The sequence below is a fragment of the Megalopta genalis genome, chromosome 18, assembly GCF_051020955.1.
Source record: "Megalopta genalis isolate 19385.01 chromosome 18, iyMegGena1_principal, whole genome shotgun sequence".
Lineage (NCBI taxonomy): Eukaryota > Metazoa > Arthropoda > Insecta > Hymenoptera > Halictidae > Megalopta > Megalopta genalis.
The window spans coordinates 930,680-951,321 of NC_135030.1; the positions used below are offsets into that span (position 1 = coordinate 930,680).

The following is a 20,642-nucleotide window of genomic DNA, read 5'->3' on the forward strand; positions in this document are numbered from 1 at the left end:
CTACTATAATTTCGTATGACCGAGAATCATTACTTCGGGATAGAATATTATTAACTATTACGCACTAGTTTTTGAGAAAGCTTTATTTTCAATACTTCTATATTTTATAGAATTAAATTTTATTACAAGAATAATGTAGTTAATTAACTCTACTACTATAATTTCGTATGACCGAGAATCATTACTTCGGGATAGAATAGTATTAACTATTACACACCAGTTTTTGAGAAAGCTTCATTTTCAATACTTCTATATTTTATAGAATTAAATTTTATTATAAGAATAATGTAGTTAATCGACTCTACTATAATTTCATATGACTGAGAATCATTACTTCGGGATAGAGAGAGAGAGAGAATATATTATTAACTATTACGCACCAGTTTTTAAGAAAGCTTCATTTTCAATACTTCTATATTTTATAGAATTAAATTTTATTACAAGAATAATGTAGTTAATTAACTCTACTACTATAATTTCGTATGACCGAGGATCATTACTTCGGGATAGAATATTATTAACTATTACACACCAGTTTTTGAGAAAGCTTCATTTTCAATACTTCTATATTTACTTGATATACTTATAATGACTAAAAAACCGAGACAATATGATTTATTGCCTTCATTGTACTGCTATACGTAACCATTACACTGAGCCATTAGTAGATTGCGAATGTTTGTGCAATTTCTATTCTATTTTATGGTACATTTTCGAAAAAACTTATTAGTTTCCTAGTTAATGGTTTATGTAGTGCGAGAACAGTGACATCAGTGTCTATTGTGTTCTGAAAATTTGTATAAGTCGTAGATACATCTAGATTCACAATCTACGTTTAATCTACATATTAATGTTTCGTCGTATTTTTTTATTTATTTCATACCGTTGTTAGAAGAACGATATTTTAGAGCTCTGAAATGAGAGAGAGACATTCGTATTTGTTGAAGAACAAGGGTAATTAATGTGACCCTTAACTCGCAACGAGTTGATTTCTTTTTAAGGATCACGATGAAATAGTCTTTTTTCCGAGGATAATAGAATGCAACTTCATAGTTGCCGAATTGTTTAAAAATTCATTTTCTTGTAATAGTTCTTGTACACGGAGCTATCTAGGATTTATTAACAACCAAAGATATTATTCAGTGAAACAGCTTCATTTTGAAATATTCAATAATAAATATTTAATAATAAATCACAATTTCACTAAGTGTTTATCAAAATATCTTTATAGTTATTATTATTGATTGTACAATGAAATGGCGTGAAATATTATTTCATACATATATAACAGTAACTGTTCCCAATACTTTTTCTAATATTTTTACCCAGCTGTGTTCCTATGCTCATGAATTAAGGTAAAAGTACCTATTTTGAAACACATATTTTTCTTTATAAATCCACTCACACAAACATTGTTAAGGAACAATCAATTGTAACATATATGTTACAGATATTTTATTATACAGATTATTATCTATTATCTATTATTAGTATCTATTATTATGCAGATTATATTATATAATACAGAAATTTTAATACAGATATTTATAATATATAATACAAATATATTATAATATATATTATATTATATATTATAATATATACTTACTTACTATACTATACTATATATATATTATAATATATACAGATATTATATATTATATTATATAAATATTATATATTATATTATATAAATATTACATATATATAATACAGATATTATAATACAGATATTTCTAAGTATACATACATACATACCGTTCACTATTGCATACTTCAATCTTTTCATTGATCATATTAAGCGCATGCTCCTACTTCACTATGTCGTTCGCACTATATGTTACTCATATCAATCTACATCAACGTAATTAATACAATAATATAAATAAAATTAATAACTAAAACAAACATAATTATTCGTATTAAATAAATATCTCAAAGCTCGTTACATTATCTAGAAACAACAATCCATCGAACAGTCGTATAAATATAACTTTCCAAATACTTTTCCAAATATTTTCATCCGAGTCTGCTCGTCGACGACTGCAGAAGGAAGGAAACGCGACGACGAAGGTACAGGGAGTCGGTAGGACCACCGGGGCCGCCTTGAAAAAGCGCCGGTGTGTTAAGGTAAAGAACTTCAGGCGTATCGATTTCGCGGTCAACCGAAGAAAGCCGTGGTCCTACGTGTGTGTGTGTGCAGGCTGGCCGAAGGAGAAAATCTTTGCGTGACCGGTGGTTGCTCGGCCGACCACCCTCTTCGTTTCGCCGCCCTACGTCCACCGAGGTCCGGCCAACCCCCGTGGACTGCGGCACCTGCAATCTTCGTGCGACACGAGCAGAGCCGCGATGCTCGCTCGCCACCCTCCGAACAGTTACGATTTCTTCTGGTCTACGAGCAGCTCGAATCGATCTCAGTTGTCCGACGATCATCCTCCACCGGTTTTCCGTTCGCCGTGTGCGCGTCACCGCGTGCACACCGCGTGGCACCGCGTGTTCCCGCTCTTCGAACGACCGCGAGGCCGTTCTCGTTCGCGATTCTTCGAAGCCTCGGCCCGAAAGGTAAGCCTTTGCTCGTCGTATCCGAAGCGAGCAGCGGACCCTGAAGACACTCGGAAGGGAAGGGTTAGGTTCGTGACCCGGCAACAGGCCGACTTACACGTGGGAATTTTGTGCACGTTGCTCTCCGACGACCGGCAACGATCGATACGAATTCTACGCGACATTTCTCCGTATTCCCGACATTTTGTTCCGCGAATTTCCCACCGCGAACGGAGAGTGGGGACGCAGAGCTGGCTGGGATTTATACGGCGACGACGCGCGCGAGTCGATACGATTCAATCGGTATCGCGATCGCCGTCACCGGCATCGATTTAGATAAACGTGATTGGTCGCGCGACGATTCGCCAGTGATTAATTACCGATCCCGCCGATCGGATCTTGCGGGGTTCGGGGTTTAACCCTTGAATGAGTGTTGTTGCCATTTTGTCTACGCTCCAGTTCCACTGAATTTTGTTGAAATACTTGAGTATGCGCGTTTTTGGACACACGTTGATGACGATAGACGATAGAGCGTGTGTGAGATAAAAGACTTGACGTTACTTTTGGCGAGTAAGTTGTATGGTTTTTGACATTTCTTTCAATCTCGAATGATTTCATCGCGTTGAAAATAATGCAATGGTATTTTTATATCCCTTAAATATTACCACTTAAATGCATAAGATCCGCAGTCTAGCCCTTAAATTAATATTGTGGCCAATTGTCTACATTCCAGTTCCACTGAGTTTTATTCGAAAACCTGAGTATGCGCGTTTCCGAACACACGTTGATAACAATAGACGATAGACCGTGTGTGAAATAAAAGACTTGACGTTACTTTTGGCAAGTAAGTTGTATGGTTTTTGACATTTGAATGCGGTGGGCGATAACTTCCAGGTTGCAAAGGATTTTCACGGACCGAGTGCATCGAATGCAAGGTTGCTTTGCGTCGCAACAAAAATCGCAATTGCTTTGCTGCATCTCATTTATAAATAATGCGAAAATTCCTGTACTAATGGATAATATAAATACATGGCTATTTGTTTACGTCTACGATAATTTTAGTAATGAACGCATATCGTTGCCAAAAGTCTACGTACAACCTTTTTTTAAAATAAATACTCAATATTATTACCTAGATGTTTTTATTTATTTTTTACGTAACCTATGACTACATTCCTATAGAAAACGACTTTTTAAAATTCAAAACAAAAAATCATGCATTTAAGGGTTAACACGTCAAGTGCGGAATATCGACTGCGAAAACACTGCGAAACAATGACAAAGTCATTTAAGGTTGATGTACTCATTAAGATACGATTTTCAGGGAATATAAGATTATCCGTCGATTTTATTAGAATTGAAAAATCTGAATTGTTGAATATTTATACTACTGTTCGATAGATCGATGTTTCTTCTTCTCTTTGTTCAAATTGCCGGTGAAGTTTGCATAAAGGAGACCCCGGATATAAGATATTGTTGTTAGACTCAACGTATCGTTTTGCAGCGTTATGCGCTTACGGAGTACAAATTATAATTTCCTAAAAATTATAAGACATATAACGCACTAGAATAGAGATTAGAATATATATATATATTATAGATAGATATATTATATATATATAATAGAGATATATTATAGATAGATATATTATATATATAATGGATATATTATAGATAGATATATTATATATATAATAGATATATATAGATTAGAATTTCTGCTTAGTTTTTCTTCATCGACAGTATTAACTGATGCAACTAATCCCGTAAATTTAATCGGACCGACGAAAGAATAAGTTTATTTAAACTTCTCGAATTTATTAGTCATGAAACTAACGACTACGGTATTCAAATGATCGGATTGTTTAGATGATATCAAGCTGGCTGAAAACTATAGTTTTCCAGTTAAAGTGGAGTATGTCGAGGAAACTGCAATATCTGTATATCGAGTTGCAGATTCGGTGCGGAAAACGTGCTATCATGTGCATCGTGCCATAGTTGTTTTCCATTTATTGTATCACTGGATTTCGATGTATAGTATATTCACATACACAATAATGTAGTTGTTCTAGTTCCAGTTACTTGTATCGGTTTATTTTTTCATTCTAACATATTTATGTTGTATTCGTCGTAACAAATATTTATTTCGACAAATTCGAAAATATTTAACATCATATTATAAAATATATATATATATATATATATATATATATATATATATACATATATATAGAGAGAGAAATGTAGAACTGAACCAGTGATGCCAAAAGTGCGCGGTATGTCCTTGTTTTTAAATGTAAAGCATGCGTTTCTCTGTCTTAAAATTTCTTCCATGAACAATAGGTTTATTATATCACTGGTAGGTTATATTATATATGGTTATATATGGTTATATATAATATATGGTTATATATGGTTATATATAACATATGGTTATATATGGTTATATATAACATATGGTTATATATGGTTATATATAATATATGGTTATATATGGTTATATATAACATATGGTTATATATGGTTATATATGGTTATATATAATATATGGTTATATATGGTTATATATGGTTATATATGGTTATATATAATATATGGTTATATATGGTTATATATGGTTATATATAATATATGGTTATATATGGTTATATATGGTTATATATGGTTATATATAATATATGGTTATATATGGTGTTATATATGGTTATATTATATTATTATATTATATTATTACATTATATTATATATTATTATATTACCGTGGATAAACTTCGTGTGTGGTTAAACTTCATCACGTTTGCTTCAAACAGCTCGTATCCACGAACTTCTAAAACTTGATTAAAAAACAAAAGAAATTAAATTAACCTCGATGCCTCTTCTACATCGATCACATCGACAAAATATCATTTACATCACACGATCACCTTCATATATAGAAAAAAAGAACACTCGTGCCAATCGATTTCGTGATATTTTCAAAGATTTCCGAGATACCCGAACGCTCTTACTCAGGTTTATGTGATGCGCTACGGAATCACCGGTGTCCTTGAAGCATCCTGTATCAATACTTGTATCATGTATATCAATACTTGTGTAACATAGTTACTGTTCCCTTTTCATCGACGCCTGTCGCCTTTGATTCTCTCCTAACTACTCCGAAGGCTCCTTTATCGCGAAGCCGATCGATCAAGGAGGCCGGGTAGGCGTTTTTTAATAATACTAACAGCACGGCCGGGGCGCGGCCGCCCTTCGATTTGTAGGGTGTTGGTAGCGGCGAACGGCGTCAGCGAACGGCCGGCCGAGAGATTTTTCACGCGTTGGAAAAGATCGTTGGGTCGGTGTTGCCAGTGTTGTCCCAGCATGAGGTGTCTCGCTTGTCGGACCAACCCCAAAGGGCTCGCTTGGCCCAGGAACAACGCGAGGGCTGCCACGGTGACGGCAACGGACGAGGTTGGACAGCAGGCTGCCGCCGCGAGGGACAGCGGCTCCGTTGGCTGCTGGCCTAAATTCAAGAATAGATGCAGGTATTTACAGAGAGACGAAGTGGCTGTAGGGACCAATATAAGGAAATAGAATTTTACTTCTTTGTTATATTAACCCGAGAAAGATAACCTACGTCGCAGAGGCGCCTGCGAAGACTGTTGATTTTTGTTAATTTTTCATAGAGGTCTAGTGATTTAAGCTTAAAATTACTTAAAATATAAAAAAATATAATATAAATGCATTTTATTTTTACAATAATGCCAAACCTTTAAAATGACTAGATTAACTTAAATAAATATCCATTGTTAGTGTAAAATTGACGCCTTAGAAAAGCATGCGCCTCTGAAGCGTATGGTTATCTTTTACGTACGTTGTCATATGGTTATCTTTCTAGGGTTAAAGGGGTTAATAATGAAAGATGTTACGCTGTCAGCATAATTACATTCTCTCTTACGAGGACTAAAATATATTTGATATATATGATAAATAATGTCAATTGCGTCATCACGAGATGCCGAGCTCGTGTATTCATCATTCAATTATTCATTCAATTATTTTTATACTTCTATATTTTCTACTTATTTTTTAATTTTTTTTAACTTTTTTACTTTTCTTTTTTTTTGATTTGTCGTATGCAGTAAATAAAACAATGTTACAATATAAACAATGTATTATACGTTCCCACTTTTAATTTAATAAGACATATATTTATTAGAATATCAAATTTTACTCGAACGTGATTGTGAGCTGTTTTTATGAACGAATTCACGCGAAACGCATGTTTCAGCGAGGAATTTGCATAAAATCTCAGAGCAGCCACTTCAAAAATTATGGTCTTATGCAAAGATGTGTAAAAGAAATCTGTATAAGCGAAGAAAATCGCGGAGCACGAACAAACTTAATTATAAACCTCCGACGACCTAATTTTTATGCTAGTAAAAATAATTTCATTAACTAGGTATTAAATCGATTGCTGGTTGTGTGTGTGTGTGTGCGTTAAGTGCAGAGATAATGTGTGAGCGCGGCAAGATAGATTACGCGCTGATGGGAATGACTTTCACCAAGAACGCAGACAGGTCTTTTAATAATTATTAAAATCGGTCGTTTTATTGGCACATCAGCGTTAACTGTTTCACGCTTTCTATACGCTTGTTATTTCGAGAAATTGACTTTTCAGCTAACGTTTTATTTGTTTGACGAAAAACCGTGGAAGAGTTCGCAGGAAATATGGTTCGCGAACCGTGTGAAAAAATTCCGTTCAACTGAATAGTTCCTTAGCAGGAATCGTTTTAATTAATAGAATGTTCTTTTGTTATCGCAGGTGCACAAGACTCAGGGAAATCAAATGTTGCTCAAAAAGATCAAGGATCGCGCCCGCCGAGGCAGCTGTATGTTGCCCTCCGGAAAGAAGATTCGGCGCGATTTGTCGCCGTTTGTTCGACAATTGCAAATGTTCCAAGCAAAAGGCCGAAGCAGAACGCACAAGAAGCATACGTGCCAAGCACAGTCTTACCAGCGTCGCACCACCCCCGCTATCAGAGGTGAATGAAAATTCAGAAAAAGCGATTTCTCCAGATCATAAATTTCAGACGATGAATTAAAAATTTTTAATTTATATTCCGTTAACGAAATAGAACGTTATTTCTTATTTCTACAAGTATATCGAAATCGGCAAGATTTTAGAACAATAAATAGTACAAATGCAATTATTTGTGGTACCAATTGGGAACATTAACGAAGCAAATAATAAAAAATTTTTTTACAAGTACAGTAATTTCTCTCTAATTCGCGCTCGGATTGCCTACAAAAATGGACTAATTTGGGAAGTGGAGATACGATTGTTTAAGACGTACGGGTCGTTTTCATAGTTATTGATTGTCAACAACTATGAAAACGAGCAGCAAGGCTCAGATAATCGTATCTCCTCTTCTCAAATTGTCCATTTTTCTGTGCAATCGGAGCGCGAATTAGGGAGAAATTACTGTATTGATTTATTATATTTATTATATATTTTATTTATTATATTATTATTATATTTGTGTAATAATTGATTACAATTAGCTGATACATTTTAAATTCCCTGTATCGCATGTATGTAAACGAATATTCTTTATTCTTGTATTAACAATAAGCATGCATTTTTTTTCGTAACATTTAAATTGTCCGATTATTAAATAAAAATATTTATTCTCGTGAACAGGAACCGAAGGCTAAGATACCGGACGTTCTGGTGGAGCATAATTCCTTAATGCGTGGCGCCATTCCGTGTTTACCAGTTCCTCTCGCTTGGTTTTGTTTAGTTTGGAACGTTTTACTGCCCGGATCTGGTAAATATCTATTTCACTTGTTATATACAAAATATTATCAGCTAATTATGACATTATAAAAATACAGTAAATTCTTCCCGATTGCCTCTCAGCTTTTAACCCTAGAAAGATAACCATATGACAACGTACGTAAAAGATAACCATACGCTTCAGAGGCGCATGCTTTTCTAAGGCGTCAATTTTATACTAACAATGGATATTTATTTCAGTTAATCTAGTCATTTTAAAGGTTTGACATTATTGTAAAAATAAAATGCATTTATATTATATTTTTTTATATTTTAAGTAATGTTAAACTTAAATCACTAGACCTCTATGAAAAATTAACAAAAATCAACAGTCTTCGCAGGCGCCTCTGCGACGTAGGTTATCTTTCTCGGGTTAAACAAAAATCGACGATTTGAGAAGAGAAGATATCAACGAGCTGCGAGGCTCGAATAATCTCCCTCCTCCCAAATTGTCCATTTCTGTTTACAAGTTGAAGGACAATTGGAGAGAATTTACTGCAGCATGCACAGACAAATTGGTCTGGTTTCATCAGCATTATTCTGGTGTTGAGCAATAATTCAGATGAAAGAAGAATTAGTCGCTCGATCCATTCAAACAGTATCTCACCGTTTTCAGGCACCGTCTGGAGCGGCATCTTCAATCTGTGCTCGGGTCAGCCGAGATTCTCAGCAGTCGCTGGACTGAAATCGAGACTAGGCGCATTTGTGGTGAATCTGGTGGTCGGGGTGGGCCAATTATTCACCGTTTTGTTTTGCCTGGTCGGATGGGGTTGGAGTATTTGGTGGGGCGTCACTTTGGTTCGCCTAGCTAGTAAGTACCGTTCATTTTATCGCTTGATTTTCATCTTACGTTTTACTAACGGTTCAAATCAGGGGTGTCGAACTCAAAAGCTAACTTGAGCCAAGTAAACAATGCTTAACTTTAGGTGGGCCGCAAAAAGGAAAATCAATGTTCATAGAAACAAATATTTGTATTTTGACTGGTACATTGTAATAAGCATATATAAAGTTAAATCATTGTTTACGTCCTGATACTTGACATCTCTTCTCTGATACTATCTCTCCTATTTCGGGAGAAATTTGATTGGCCGAGACCACTTTCAAAATTTCTCATTCACGTTTCTATTTTATTTTTACCTTGTGTCGGATATATTGACTGGACAATATAGCTATCCACATCAATTTTATTTTAATAAACGAGTTAGAACAAGTTTGAAATTTGATTCACAGTTCTTGAATGATACATTTACACGTAGACGAAGATATCGCATTTAAAAAATCTGCATGTACCATAAATGTACGTGTAAAGAACCGCAGTCCGCCCGTAGGCTGCCATTTTATGACAAAAATCAGTGGAACAAATGCAAAATAGCAAAATCATTTACACAACTGAAAACATCATTGCATCGCTCTCGACTTGCCAAAATTATAAAAAAAAAAGCAACAAATGTCTATATAGTTCTTATATCTCGCAATTAACGAAGACAACTTTTATTTTGCATAAAAATCCGCGGTCTAGAAATCACATCTTTAAGCCTAAATCGTTACGAGAAGTCTCTGTGTTAATTACGTGTCTGTATGATTAACATAACAATGTATATGATGGACCAGTAGTTTTAAATAATGTTCCCAAAATTAGCAACGGCAGCTGCATTAGATTTGAACTGTTAGGGCCGTTCAATATTTGTATAATTTGTTTATAGAACATGTTTCAATAGTTTATAGCAGGGCTCGGAATTAACCAGCACGCAACATGAGGATCGCGAGGGCTACGCCTTTTGAGTCCCATCGCGCCTCTCGCTCCTCGATTATCGTCCAAATGCTACACACACACACATACACATATTGGGTGTCCCAAAATTATTGTACAAGCAAGAGATGAGGTCATTTGAAGTAACTTCTTCCTTAGCGAAAATGCGATCCGCGGCTTCGTTTACGAGTTATCAACAAAAAACAGTGACCAATGAGAGGCGAAATCAGCTGGCGCGAAGCGGCCCAATCAACGAGCGGTCGAAGTCTAGTCCCGTTCATTGGCTGAGCCGCCTCGCGCCAGCTAATCTCGCCTCTGATTGGTCACTGTTTTCCGTTAATAACTCGCAAACGAAGCCGCGGATCGCATTTTCGCTAAGGAAAAAGTTACTCTGAACAACCTCAGGAACCCCTCATTCCCCGCTTGTGCAATAATTTTAGGACATCCTGTGTAATGCAACGGGCCACGCGCCCGAGGTGTTCCATGCCGAAAGCGGCGAGATCGCGGGGAGCGAGACGTGCGAAGGGAGTCAGGAGGCGTGGCTCTCGCGATCCTTGTGTGGCGTGCTGGTTAATTCCGAGCCACGGTTTATAGCGCCACTTTCAAAAACGACGCTGTTCGCTGTTCGCAGGAAAATACAAACGATTCAAGGCTTCCGAAGCGGCCAGTAACGACCCGGAAGCCAGAGCCGGAGAAGCCGCGGCACTGCCTCCCGGCGTGCCCAGTCAAATTTTGAGGGGAGTGGAACGAGCTCGATAATCGAAACAGTTTAACACGCATCATCGTAGGCTCCCTGGGAAAGCATTTTTATATCATTCGACGACGATTCTTCACTACGTGCCTTCCGAGACGCCGCGAACACACACGGATCACAATTTTCGCCCGTAGATCTGTAATTTTGAAGATCTCACGAGAAGACGTCCCCCTCTTATCGATCGCGAACACCTCGCCGCGGGACTCGCGGGAAGATCGACGACTCGTTTAGTTAACATTTTTAAGAAAATCAGCCGACGAATACACGGCGAAGATAGTCGGAACGACAATTTCCAAACAGGATGAAACGATTCTTGCGATTTATCGCGATCCAGCGACCGCGTGGATTCCATTCGAGGGAGCTCAAGAGGTTTCGTGGATCGAAAACAAGTTTGCTCTGTAGAGATGAAGGGAAACAAATAGTGTAACAACAACGGCAACGAGAGATGCGGTCTGGCGAAGCTCGACGAAAAGGAATGATCCGCGTAATCAAGCTTTGGCGCGGGAGTGAAAGATTTTCGCGAGTCGACACGAATAAACGTGAATTGCTCGTTGAAGAAATATTATTATATTTGAATCGATGCTGCTGCGGCGCTCGCTGTACCGTGGAACGCGAAGAAGTTCTTGGAAAATTAATCGCTTTCAGTGAAAGCATACCTATCCGTGGCGTTCTTTCAAAATGTACTCGTTACGTCGATCGATGTCTGCCTTTTTAACTACGTTTCAACCCTTTCGCGCGCTCGCCGCGCCGTTTTAGCCGGTTCGGCCGGTGTTCTCGAGTGATCGACAGTACGCAAATGTTTACGGAAGAAATTGTGCGTATGTGCGTGCGTGCGTGTGCGTGTGTCTCTTGTTCCAGTTCTTTTCCCCCGAAGATTTCTTTCCACGTCGACGAAATGAATACGTTTTGAAGGAACGCAGTTTATATTTTTACAAGCGCAACACACATATTATATGTATACATACATCCATATATTCAACTATCCGATTACTAAGCCTTATAACTAAAAGTCCTTGTAAATATGAAAATATATTACTTACATCGGTTTTTAATCTAACTGCTGTTTTTCTGCTGTTTTACCCAACCATTTTGAATTCTCGCGTGATCTAACAAAATTATTATAACACTGAATCGAAAAATACGATACGGATTATTGTTTATTTAGTTCGTTCTGTTCACAACGAGTCGTCAAGGTTATATAATAATATGTATCTCCATGAATGAATTGTAATGAAAAAATTGGTCATGACTTCCTAGAGGCAAGGCCAAGCTGAATGAAACAATAAAAGGATTAAAGGAACTGCTGTTTAAAGAAAAAAACAAAAACGGTGCTACACAGAAATTCCTGCTGGGACTAACACTTAGAATACAGATTACTCACTGTCAAAAGCAACGAAACCAATAATTAATTAGTTAATTATATTACCATTAATTAATTAATTCCTACAATTAAAATAGAGAATGTACAATAGGCTAGGAGCTGCAGAGGTAAAGCAGAAGTATTTGTCAATTAATTGTGCAGGGTCTTTGAATCTTATAGGCAAATAATCCTAGGCAGATTACACCTGAACGAGAAGAACAGGGCACAGGTTTGGGTTTATCATTTCGGTGTCACGCTCAACGTTGCCGATAGTTCACGAATTTAGGCACGTTAGCAGAAAGCAAATATATCCATATACTGCATTTCTACTATGAGTGCTTAATATTGTTTGGAGACAACAAGTGTATAACGGCGCGAACATAATATAATTATAATTAATAATAATATAATATATAATATTATATAATAATATAATAATATAATAATATAATAATATAATAATATAATATATACAATAATAATTATGTTATTATAATTATATTAATATATATAATATAATAATAATTATGTTATTATAATTATATTAATATATATAATATAATATAATCATATTATTAAAGATGGTATTTATTCTATAGTATTTATAATATGTATATTATATTATATTATAGTATTTATTATATTTATATTTAATAGTATTTATTCTAATAATTATATTATTAAGTATGGTATATAGCAGTGGTTTTATACACCTTTTCCTGCAAACAAGTATAATACAACGTTAATAACGTTAATAATAGTTAGCGTTTTTTAGGCTTTGACAAACAACAGTTCACGATATTTTGAGTTTGATATTTATTTTCATGTATCCTTCATTCGATAATACCACCTTTCACTAGTGATACAGATTTTCTCTCGTATTTATTAGATCAATGGGGCTGCACGAGCGATTGTTTTATTACAGAAAACACATATATTCGGTTTGCACTGCTGTTTTCGTGTTCCAGAATACGGAGGTATCAGTGGCTAATATTATCAGCTGTTGATCAGCTACGAATCTTGGTCTTGATCTTGAGAACAAGCATCTGGGAAACGTGCAAGATTCTTTCCTCTTCCTGAAATCGTACATTAGTATGGTATTCAATAAAATATCTTCGAGGAACAATTGTCGTATCTTGTTATTATTGTCTTATTATTTTGTATTATCAAAATCAATTCATGTTACATTTCTCTTCACGAGTTTCTGTTGTGTATTACATAAACTTAAAATTTAATGTGTAAGGCAGAAAGGGTTTATCGTTTATTGTAGTGTCTCATTTCAATGTATAAGCACTGCAGGCGGGAATATATCTTGAGTTTGTACAAGAATATACAAATGTACTTTAATTGTTTAATCGTTTACAGTGCAGATCATGAAACAATTCTGATATCTGTTATAGGTATTGTTTATAAACAGCTAACGACCATTTTATTCTGTTGACATCGCAAAATTTACTGAGGACTACACTAAGACCTAAATGATCTAATACCCCAATATATATATATATTGTGCTGCCACAAAGTACAGGATTTATTAATATTATAAATATTTATAAATATAATTTATATAAATACACATATTATATTTATATAAATTATATTTATAAATATTATAATATATATATATATAATTAGGATTTATAATATTTAAGATGCAGTCTTTCAAGCAATTTTGAAGAATTCTTTCGAAAGAACTGCTCAACTTTTTGCACAGTAGATTTTGGCACATACATTTATGGGCATTTAATTTCTTGCAAAAAAACTTTTCTGCAATCATTGATGAAACCGTGTCGAATGTAAATATTGTTGGCGAAATGCTGTATAAATTGCTGAAGAATTGCTGCGAAGTGCTGAGAATGCTGTAGAAATTGTATAAAGTCACAATTGATCAACTAGAACTTAATATATTGTGCCAACTGTATGGAACAGATTTGTTCCAAATAAAACGTGTGTATAGTTCGTTCATTCGTCAATGAAAGTATATTTATACATGTATAAATATAAATTGTTTTGTCTTTTACAAGTTCAGAATCAGAATATCTCCTTAGGAAAAAGAAAAGTCTCACGTAGTCTCGACATATTTTTTTCAGCAACGGTTCGATCAGATCGTTGTATTGGGCTGGCAACTAAGTAATTGCCGATTTGTTCAATGAAATAAAAAATTATTGTTTACTTGGAACGAAGTTTAATCTGTAATGTATTTTCCATTTTGTTCGATGACCTTTTGTCATGTTATTTCTGAGAATGTTATTTCTAAGCTAATGCTATTTGCCATGCTATTTCTAAGAATAACAATATTGTAAGAAACGTGGAAATTGCAAAAACTTTGCGAATTGGAATGCCATGTTCTATTCGGTGCTTCCCATTTTTCAAATTTGTCTCGTAATATTGTCTCTTCTCTAGATTCATGAACGTTGTGTAATAATATACATACATTATAAAAAGTGTATTCTATTGGATTGGCAACTAAGTAATCGCCGATTTGTTCGATGAAATACAAAATTATTGTTTACTTGGAACGAAGTTTAATCTGTAATGTATTTTCCATTTTGTTCGATGACCTTTTGCCATCTCTCCGACAACTTGAAAATTCCACGCTCGTAGAAAGTCTGATCCTTTTCGGCCGAAAACTGAGTTAAGTGAGATTTTACAGCGTCATCGTCGTTCAAAGTTTTACCACGAAGGGAGTTGTCCAGGGATCGAAATAAGTGGTGATCCGATGGCGCGAGATCAGGACTATATGGCGGGTGTAACATCGATTCCCAACCAATATCCATCAATTTTTGCCGAGCGGACAAAGACGCGTGCGGCCTAGCATTGTCCTGCTGGAAAATGACACCTTTACGATCGACCAATTCTGGTCGCTTTTCCTCGACCGCTGCATTCAATTTGTCCAGTTGCTAACATTCACGGATAATAAAAAATAACATAATAATAATAATAATAATTTTATAATATAACATTTACGGATACCATAAAAATGGGAGTGAGAGACATCTATAACCGAAATCGGCAATTACAACCCAATAGAACAGCAATTCTTGGATAATCAATAAATTCAAAGATACAGGTTATTTATTAGGCCCTAATCAAAGGATAATAAAATATAACGGATAATAAAAAATAACATAATAATAATAATAATAATTTTATAATATAACATTTACGGATACCATAAAAATGGGAGTGAGAGACATCTACAACTGAAATCGACAATTACTTAGTTGCCAACCCAATAGTTAACGTTTTTGTTTGAGACACTTGCAGACGGTTTTGTTGAAATATATAATTATTAAGCGTCGATCAGGACCATCCGGTAGTCCTGCATTCAGTTTCAGCTGCACGACTCTGCTAATAACGGGTACACCTGAAAATTGGAAGAACCAATAAAAATGCTGTTCGTTCGCCCGAACATTTAGAACAAGATTTAACGAGCGTTACTAATAATAGCTTGCGCGAATCGATTGCATGCTTAAGCAGCTCTATTTCAAGCAGTTCTTATCAAGATCCTGTTTATTTTCGTTCTATCGGATCAGCTACACTGGGCATCTAGCTTCTTATAACGTTTTATTGCACAGTTGATAATGGTTTGTCGTCTTCTGTGATAATGTTTAACGATGACTGGATGTTGAACAGTCGGATAACTGTGAATTGAAACTGCTTCCTCCATTGTGGACTGTACGATTTTCATTCTACGTTCATCGTGTAATTTCGGAGGTTGTAATTAATTACTTTGAAATTAGGAAATGGTTTGTAATACTCACATTAAATTTAAAAGCTGTCGGCAAGGAACGGTATTTGGCTCTCTATAATGTTATAAATATTTTCTATATATATATAGGATTTTGCATAATCAAGGTGGGTTACCGTCATTCTTTAAAATTAAACTAAATTGTTCATTTTCTTTTTAATCAAGCATATTCAAAATAATATTAGCCATCTTTCTTTCACGTTTTCTTTCGATATCATGCGAGCCATAGTTACTGCTATAAGTAAATTCTGCAAAAGAAATATAGATTACATCTCTCTTCCTTGGTAAATTGCAAAAATTATATAAAGATACAGGGTCAATGATATAACTTGCACATCCCAAATAACTTCTAAATGATACATTTAATTAAAAATTGTTAAATATAAAAGTTTTAGAGTCTCAAGGAGAAAAGGCGATGTCGCATTCACGTTTTTGAACATAATGCAATTCTCGAATTTTTAAGGTCGACATTCTCTTTTCTAAATAGAAAGATAGGTAGATTCAAAGAATATTTCATTTTAAGTAGAAAAGTATAAACCTATGCTGATCCTAAGCCTAAACGAGATTTTAAGGTAAGCGTATGTAAGCCGCGTGGCATCGCCAGAGGAATCGTTAATATCTCGTTAACCGTTAAATTTAGGATCAACATAGATTTATACATTTCTATTCAGAATTCAACGTTCTGTCGATCTACGATGTTAAAAATATACCTTTCTATTTAAAAGAACGACGTAGACCTTGAAATTTCGAGAACTACACTATGTACAATAAAAATGGCTACGACATCGCCTCCTTCCCTTGAAACTCTACAACTTTTATATTTAACACTTTTCGATTAGATGCATGATTTAAAAGTTGTATAATTCATCCTGTATACGTAAATGTTTATTGTATTGTATTGTACTGTATTGTATTATATTTTCTTCTTACGTCTGAACAAAAATCAGTCTGTGAAACTGTTTTATCTCGACATAGTATTACTGTAGATGCGAATAAACAATTTACATTTGTCTACAACAGTATATTGTGTTATAATGTAAATATCGAATATTTGGTCTGGCCACGAACAGAGTGAGATGAATACGCATGAAACTGAAGAAAAACAGAAGGTAACAGTTAAAACATAATGCATGCATTAAAAGGAGCATTCTTAAACGAGTAAGTGATGAGGTTGATTGAGAAGAAATAATCCTAAAGGACACTGAAAAGCCAAAAGAAACGAGAAGGAATAGCTGAAAAAGTATCTTATGTTGTAGTACAGTATAATATTATGTAACATATGTACGTGACACGATATAGTGTGATACATGAAGAAGTAGCATAAACTGAATTCGCGATTTTTATAGGTTTCAAATAAAACAAAGGCTCTTGAAAACAATATTTTTATTCAATGAAAATATGCACAACAGCGTCGATGGCCTTCTCGCATAGAGATATACGAAGTGATATGTGTTCAATTTTTATAAAAATTAGTATCTCCTCTATTTGATAAATTCTTCGGGTGCTATATTTGTTACATTAACGAAGAATGAAAGAATTCAGAGAGGCGTTCATCACTTTCCGAGGCTCTACTATTATCCTTTGATTCATGTTAATCGCCTAGGTTTGAAACTGTTCAAAGAAAATTCACTTGTTAAAGCACCACTAGCATTTTCCTATTCAAAACAATGGAAATTTTCAGCAGCACGAGTAACCGGAAATTCCTGTGCGAATTGACCGACGAATGTTTTTTGCAACAAGGGACGAGCAAGCGCGCGAATATGTACAGGCTGTCTAAAAAGTGTCTTGAAAAAGTTTCTCGGAGAAGCTGTGAAAAGGAGCGATTTTTCCGAGGCGATTTGTAAGATTGCGGCAATGTTGATAAATTATTAACGAAAAATACAGGCCGATTAGAGCGCCAGCTCGACACGCAGCGGCTGCAAGGGCTGTAATTTTCGTTAACAACTTATTAACACGTTCCGTGCCACGTGTACCATCCATGGTACACGCTTGCATGTTTACTTAGTGAACTGAACAAATTGTTTACAAGAAATTTAGAACCGAAGAATCAATTTCCACCGCAAGAATGGGCGTTGATGAGTCTTTGTTACGTTGTTATGTGTACGAGAATTAACAATTGCACGTAATACATCAAGTTTTAGTCAAATATCAAAGTGTGAAGATTCGAGTAAAAAAAGCTCGGCACAGAACGTGTTAACAAAGCTACGGAGAAACTTACTTGTCAAGAGCTTATACATTTTTAGGTCACCCTGTACACGGAAATGTGGCCAGATTTATGATCACTTTTGATCCAATAAACATCGTGGCCTGCCATGCATTTCCACGAGAGAAATTCGCGGGACCATGTTTATTTACTCATTTGAGATGTGCAGCCGCGAGATTGGTGGATGACTAGTCCGTGTCCGTGAGTGGTTGAAAATACAACGTTGTCTGTGAGCTGTTGTTCTCCTTTGGCACCGCGCTCTGGTATTGTTAACGAAAGTCTCTCGAGTTATGGTTTAACCGTGTTCAACGTGTTACCTTTGTAAACTCCCTTGAAACCTTGTGTCATAAGTCACGTAATTCTACGCTTACGGACGAAAGTTAAGGAACGTGTTAGACAGACGCATAATTCTTGCTTGTAATCAATCTTTTTTAACGTAGGATAAAGATTTCGATCTTGTCAACGAAAATATTAAGAATATTAATATGTCTGTTAGACAGATGCATAATTCTTGCTTGTAATAAATCTTTTTTAACGTAGGATATAATAATATTAATAATATAATAATAAATATTAATAATATTAATATGTCTGTTAGACAGACGCATATTCTTGCTTGTAGCAAATCTTTTTTAATGTAGGATAAAGATTTCGATCTTGTCAACGAAAATATTAATAATATTAATATGTCTGTTAGACAGACGCATATTCTTGCTTGTAGCAAATCTTTTTTAATGTAGGATAAAGATTTCGATCTTGTCAACGAAAATATTAATAATATTAATATGTCTGTTAGACAGACGCATATTCTTGCTTGTCATAAATCTTTTTTAACGTAGGATAAAGATTTCGATCTTGTCAACGAAAATATTAAGAATATTAATATGTCTGTTAGACAGACGCATATTCTTGCTTGTAGCAAATCTTTTTTAACGTAGGATAAAGATTTCGATCTTGTCAACGAAAATATTAATAATATTAATATGTCTGTTAGACAGACGCATATTCTTGCTTGTAGCAAATCTTTTTAACGTAGGATAAAGATTTCGATCTTGTCAACGAAAATATTAAGAATATTAATATGTCTGTTAGACAGACGCATATTCTTGCTTGTAGCAAATCTTTTTTAACGTAGGATAAAGATTTCGATCTTGTCAACGAAAATATTAATAATATTAATATGTCTGTTAGATAGACGCATATTCTTGCTTGTAATAAATCTTTTTTAACGTAGGATAAAGATTTCGATCTTGTCAACGAAAATATTAAATTTTATTCTTTCATGATTTCTTTATTTTTTTTTACTTTTATTTTTGTTACCTTTTTTTGATTCGTCATATGCGCTGAATAAAACAATATTGCAATATAAACGATGTGTTATATGCTTCGCTATAATGTTTACGATAATACTTGCAATTTAATAAGACGTATGTTTGTTGAAATATCAAATTTTACTGAAACGTTAATATAGTAAAGTTTCTTAACTTTTGTCGGTAATTGTATGTAAGAGGTTCTCCTGGGAAGAATGTAAATTAAGGGAGGACACCACACCCTAACGGTTCAAAATGATCAACTTCTCTTTCGTTTTTTTTCTTTTTTAAGTTTCAAGTATGGAATGTCATACGAACGCGATATTTCGAAATTCAAAACTTTTAGCGTCTGAGGATAAGTAATTTTGACGATATTTTTGACACGTCAATTATTCAATTTCTTTCTTAAACCTGTACGTTACATTTTAGGTAATAGTTTCTGGTTTATGAATCAACGGAATTTTTGTAACGAAAAGGGATTTCGGAGACGACGAATACAACTTTCCCATTTTTTACCATTTTCATTTCGAAAAGATTGAGGTACAAAGCTGGATCTTACATTTATATTCTTTTCGAAAGAATAATTTTATCTATAAAAAAAATTCTCAAATTTAACCATTTTCTTAACGCCTCGGGGTGGTGTCCTCCTTTAAAAGCGATTGCCACGTGTTCGTGAAATTATAATCCATATTATTATATATATATATATATAATTATATATATTATTATTATTATATATATAATAATATATAATATATAATATATATATAATAATAATATAATATATTATAATAATATATAATATATATATATATAATATATTATTATTATTATATATATATATATATATATATTATATATTATTATATTATTATAATCCATTTACGTTTCATGTAATAAGTATTAATTAGTGACGCGTTCGTTGGAGAAACTTGTTGTAAGGCTTCTGAATTTCCTTATGGTTTGTGGATGAATGTCGGATATTGATTTGAGGGAACTTAAAAAATCAGGCGGAGTCGAACCGAAAGAAATGGAATGCGGAATATTTGAAAAACGAGGTCTATATCTCGCAGCGATATACTGAAATATTGATGGATCATGGAAAATAGAGCGGATAGCATGTTGAGAACCGTTGTAGATTCTTCGCTAATTGTG

At 34.5% G+C, this 20,642-nt stretch overlaps 1 protein-coding gene and 1 long non-coding RNA gene across 3 annotated transcripts in view; one reads left to right on the forward strand and one right to left on the reverse strand.

Moving 5' to 3' along the window:
- The window catches only part of stum (mechanosensory transduction mediator stumble), a 62,202-nt gene extending 50,282 nt beyond the window's left edge, over nucleotides 1-11,920 (forward strand). For both annotated transcript variants that reach the window (XM_033484296.2, XM_033484295.2), the window contains 5 exons: nucleotides 5,802-6,065; nucleotides 7,346-7,565; nucleotides 8,225-8,351; nucleotides 8,976-9,170; nucleotides 10,741-11,920. In XM_033484296.2, the coding sequence (XP_033340187.2) occupies nucleotides 5,802-6,065; nucleotides 7,346-7,565; nucleotides 8,225-8,351; nucleotides 8,976-9,170; nucleotides 10,741-10,868 (934 nt within the window). In that variant the 3' untranslated portion in view covers nucleotides 10,869-11,920. The remainder of the gene's footprint in view (nucleotides 1-5,801; nucleotides 6,066-7,345; nucleotides 7,566-8,224; nucleotides 8,352-8,975; nucleotides 9,171-10,740) is intronic.
- Nucleotides 11,921-13,355: 1,435 nt separating this feature from the next.
- On the reverse strand, nucleotides 13,356-20,173 carry LOC117228457 (uncharacterized). The gene is made up of 2 exons (XR_004492306.2): nucleotides 15,988-20,173; nucleotides 13,356-15,915 (listed from the first exon to the last, which is right to left on the reverse strand). It is a non-coding gene; the product is annotated as an uncharacterized LOC117228457 (long non-coding RNA).
- Between the last annotated feature and the right edge of the window lie 469 nt (nucleotides 20,174-20,642).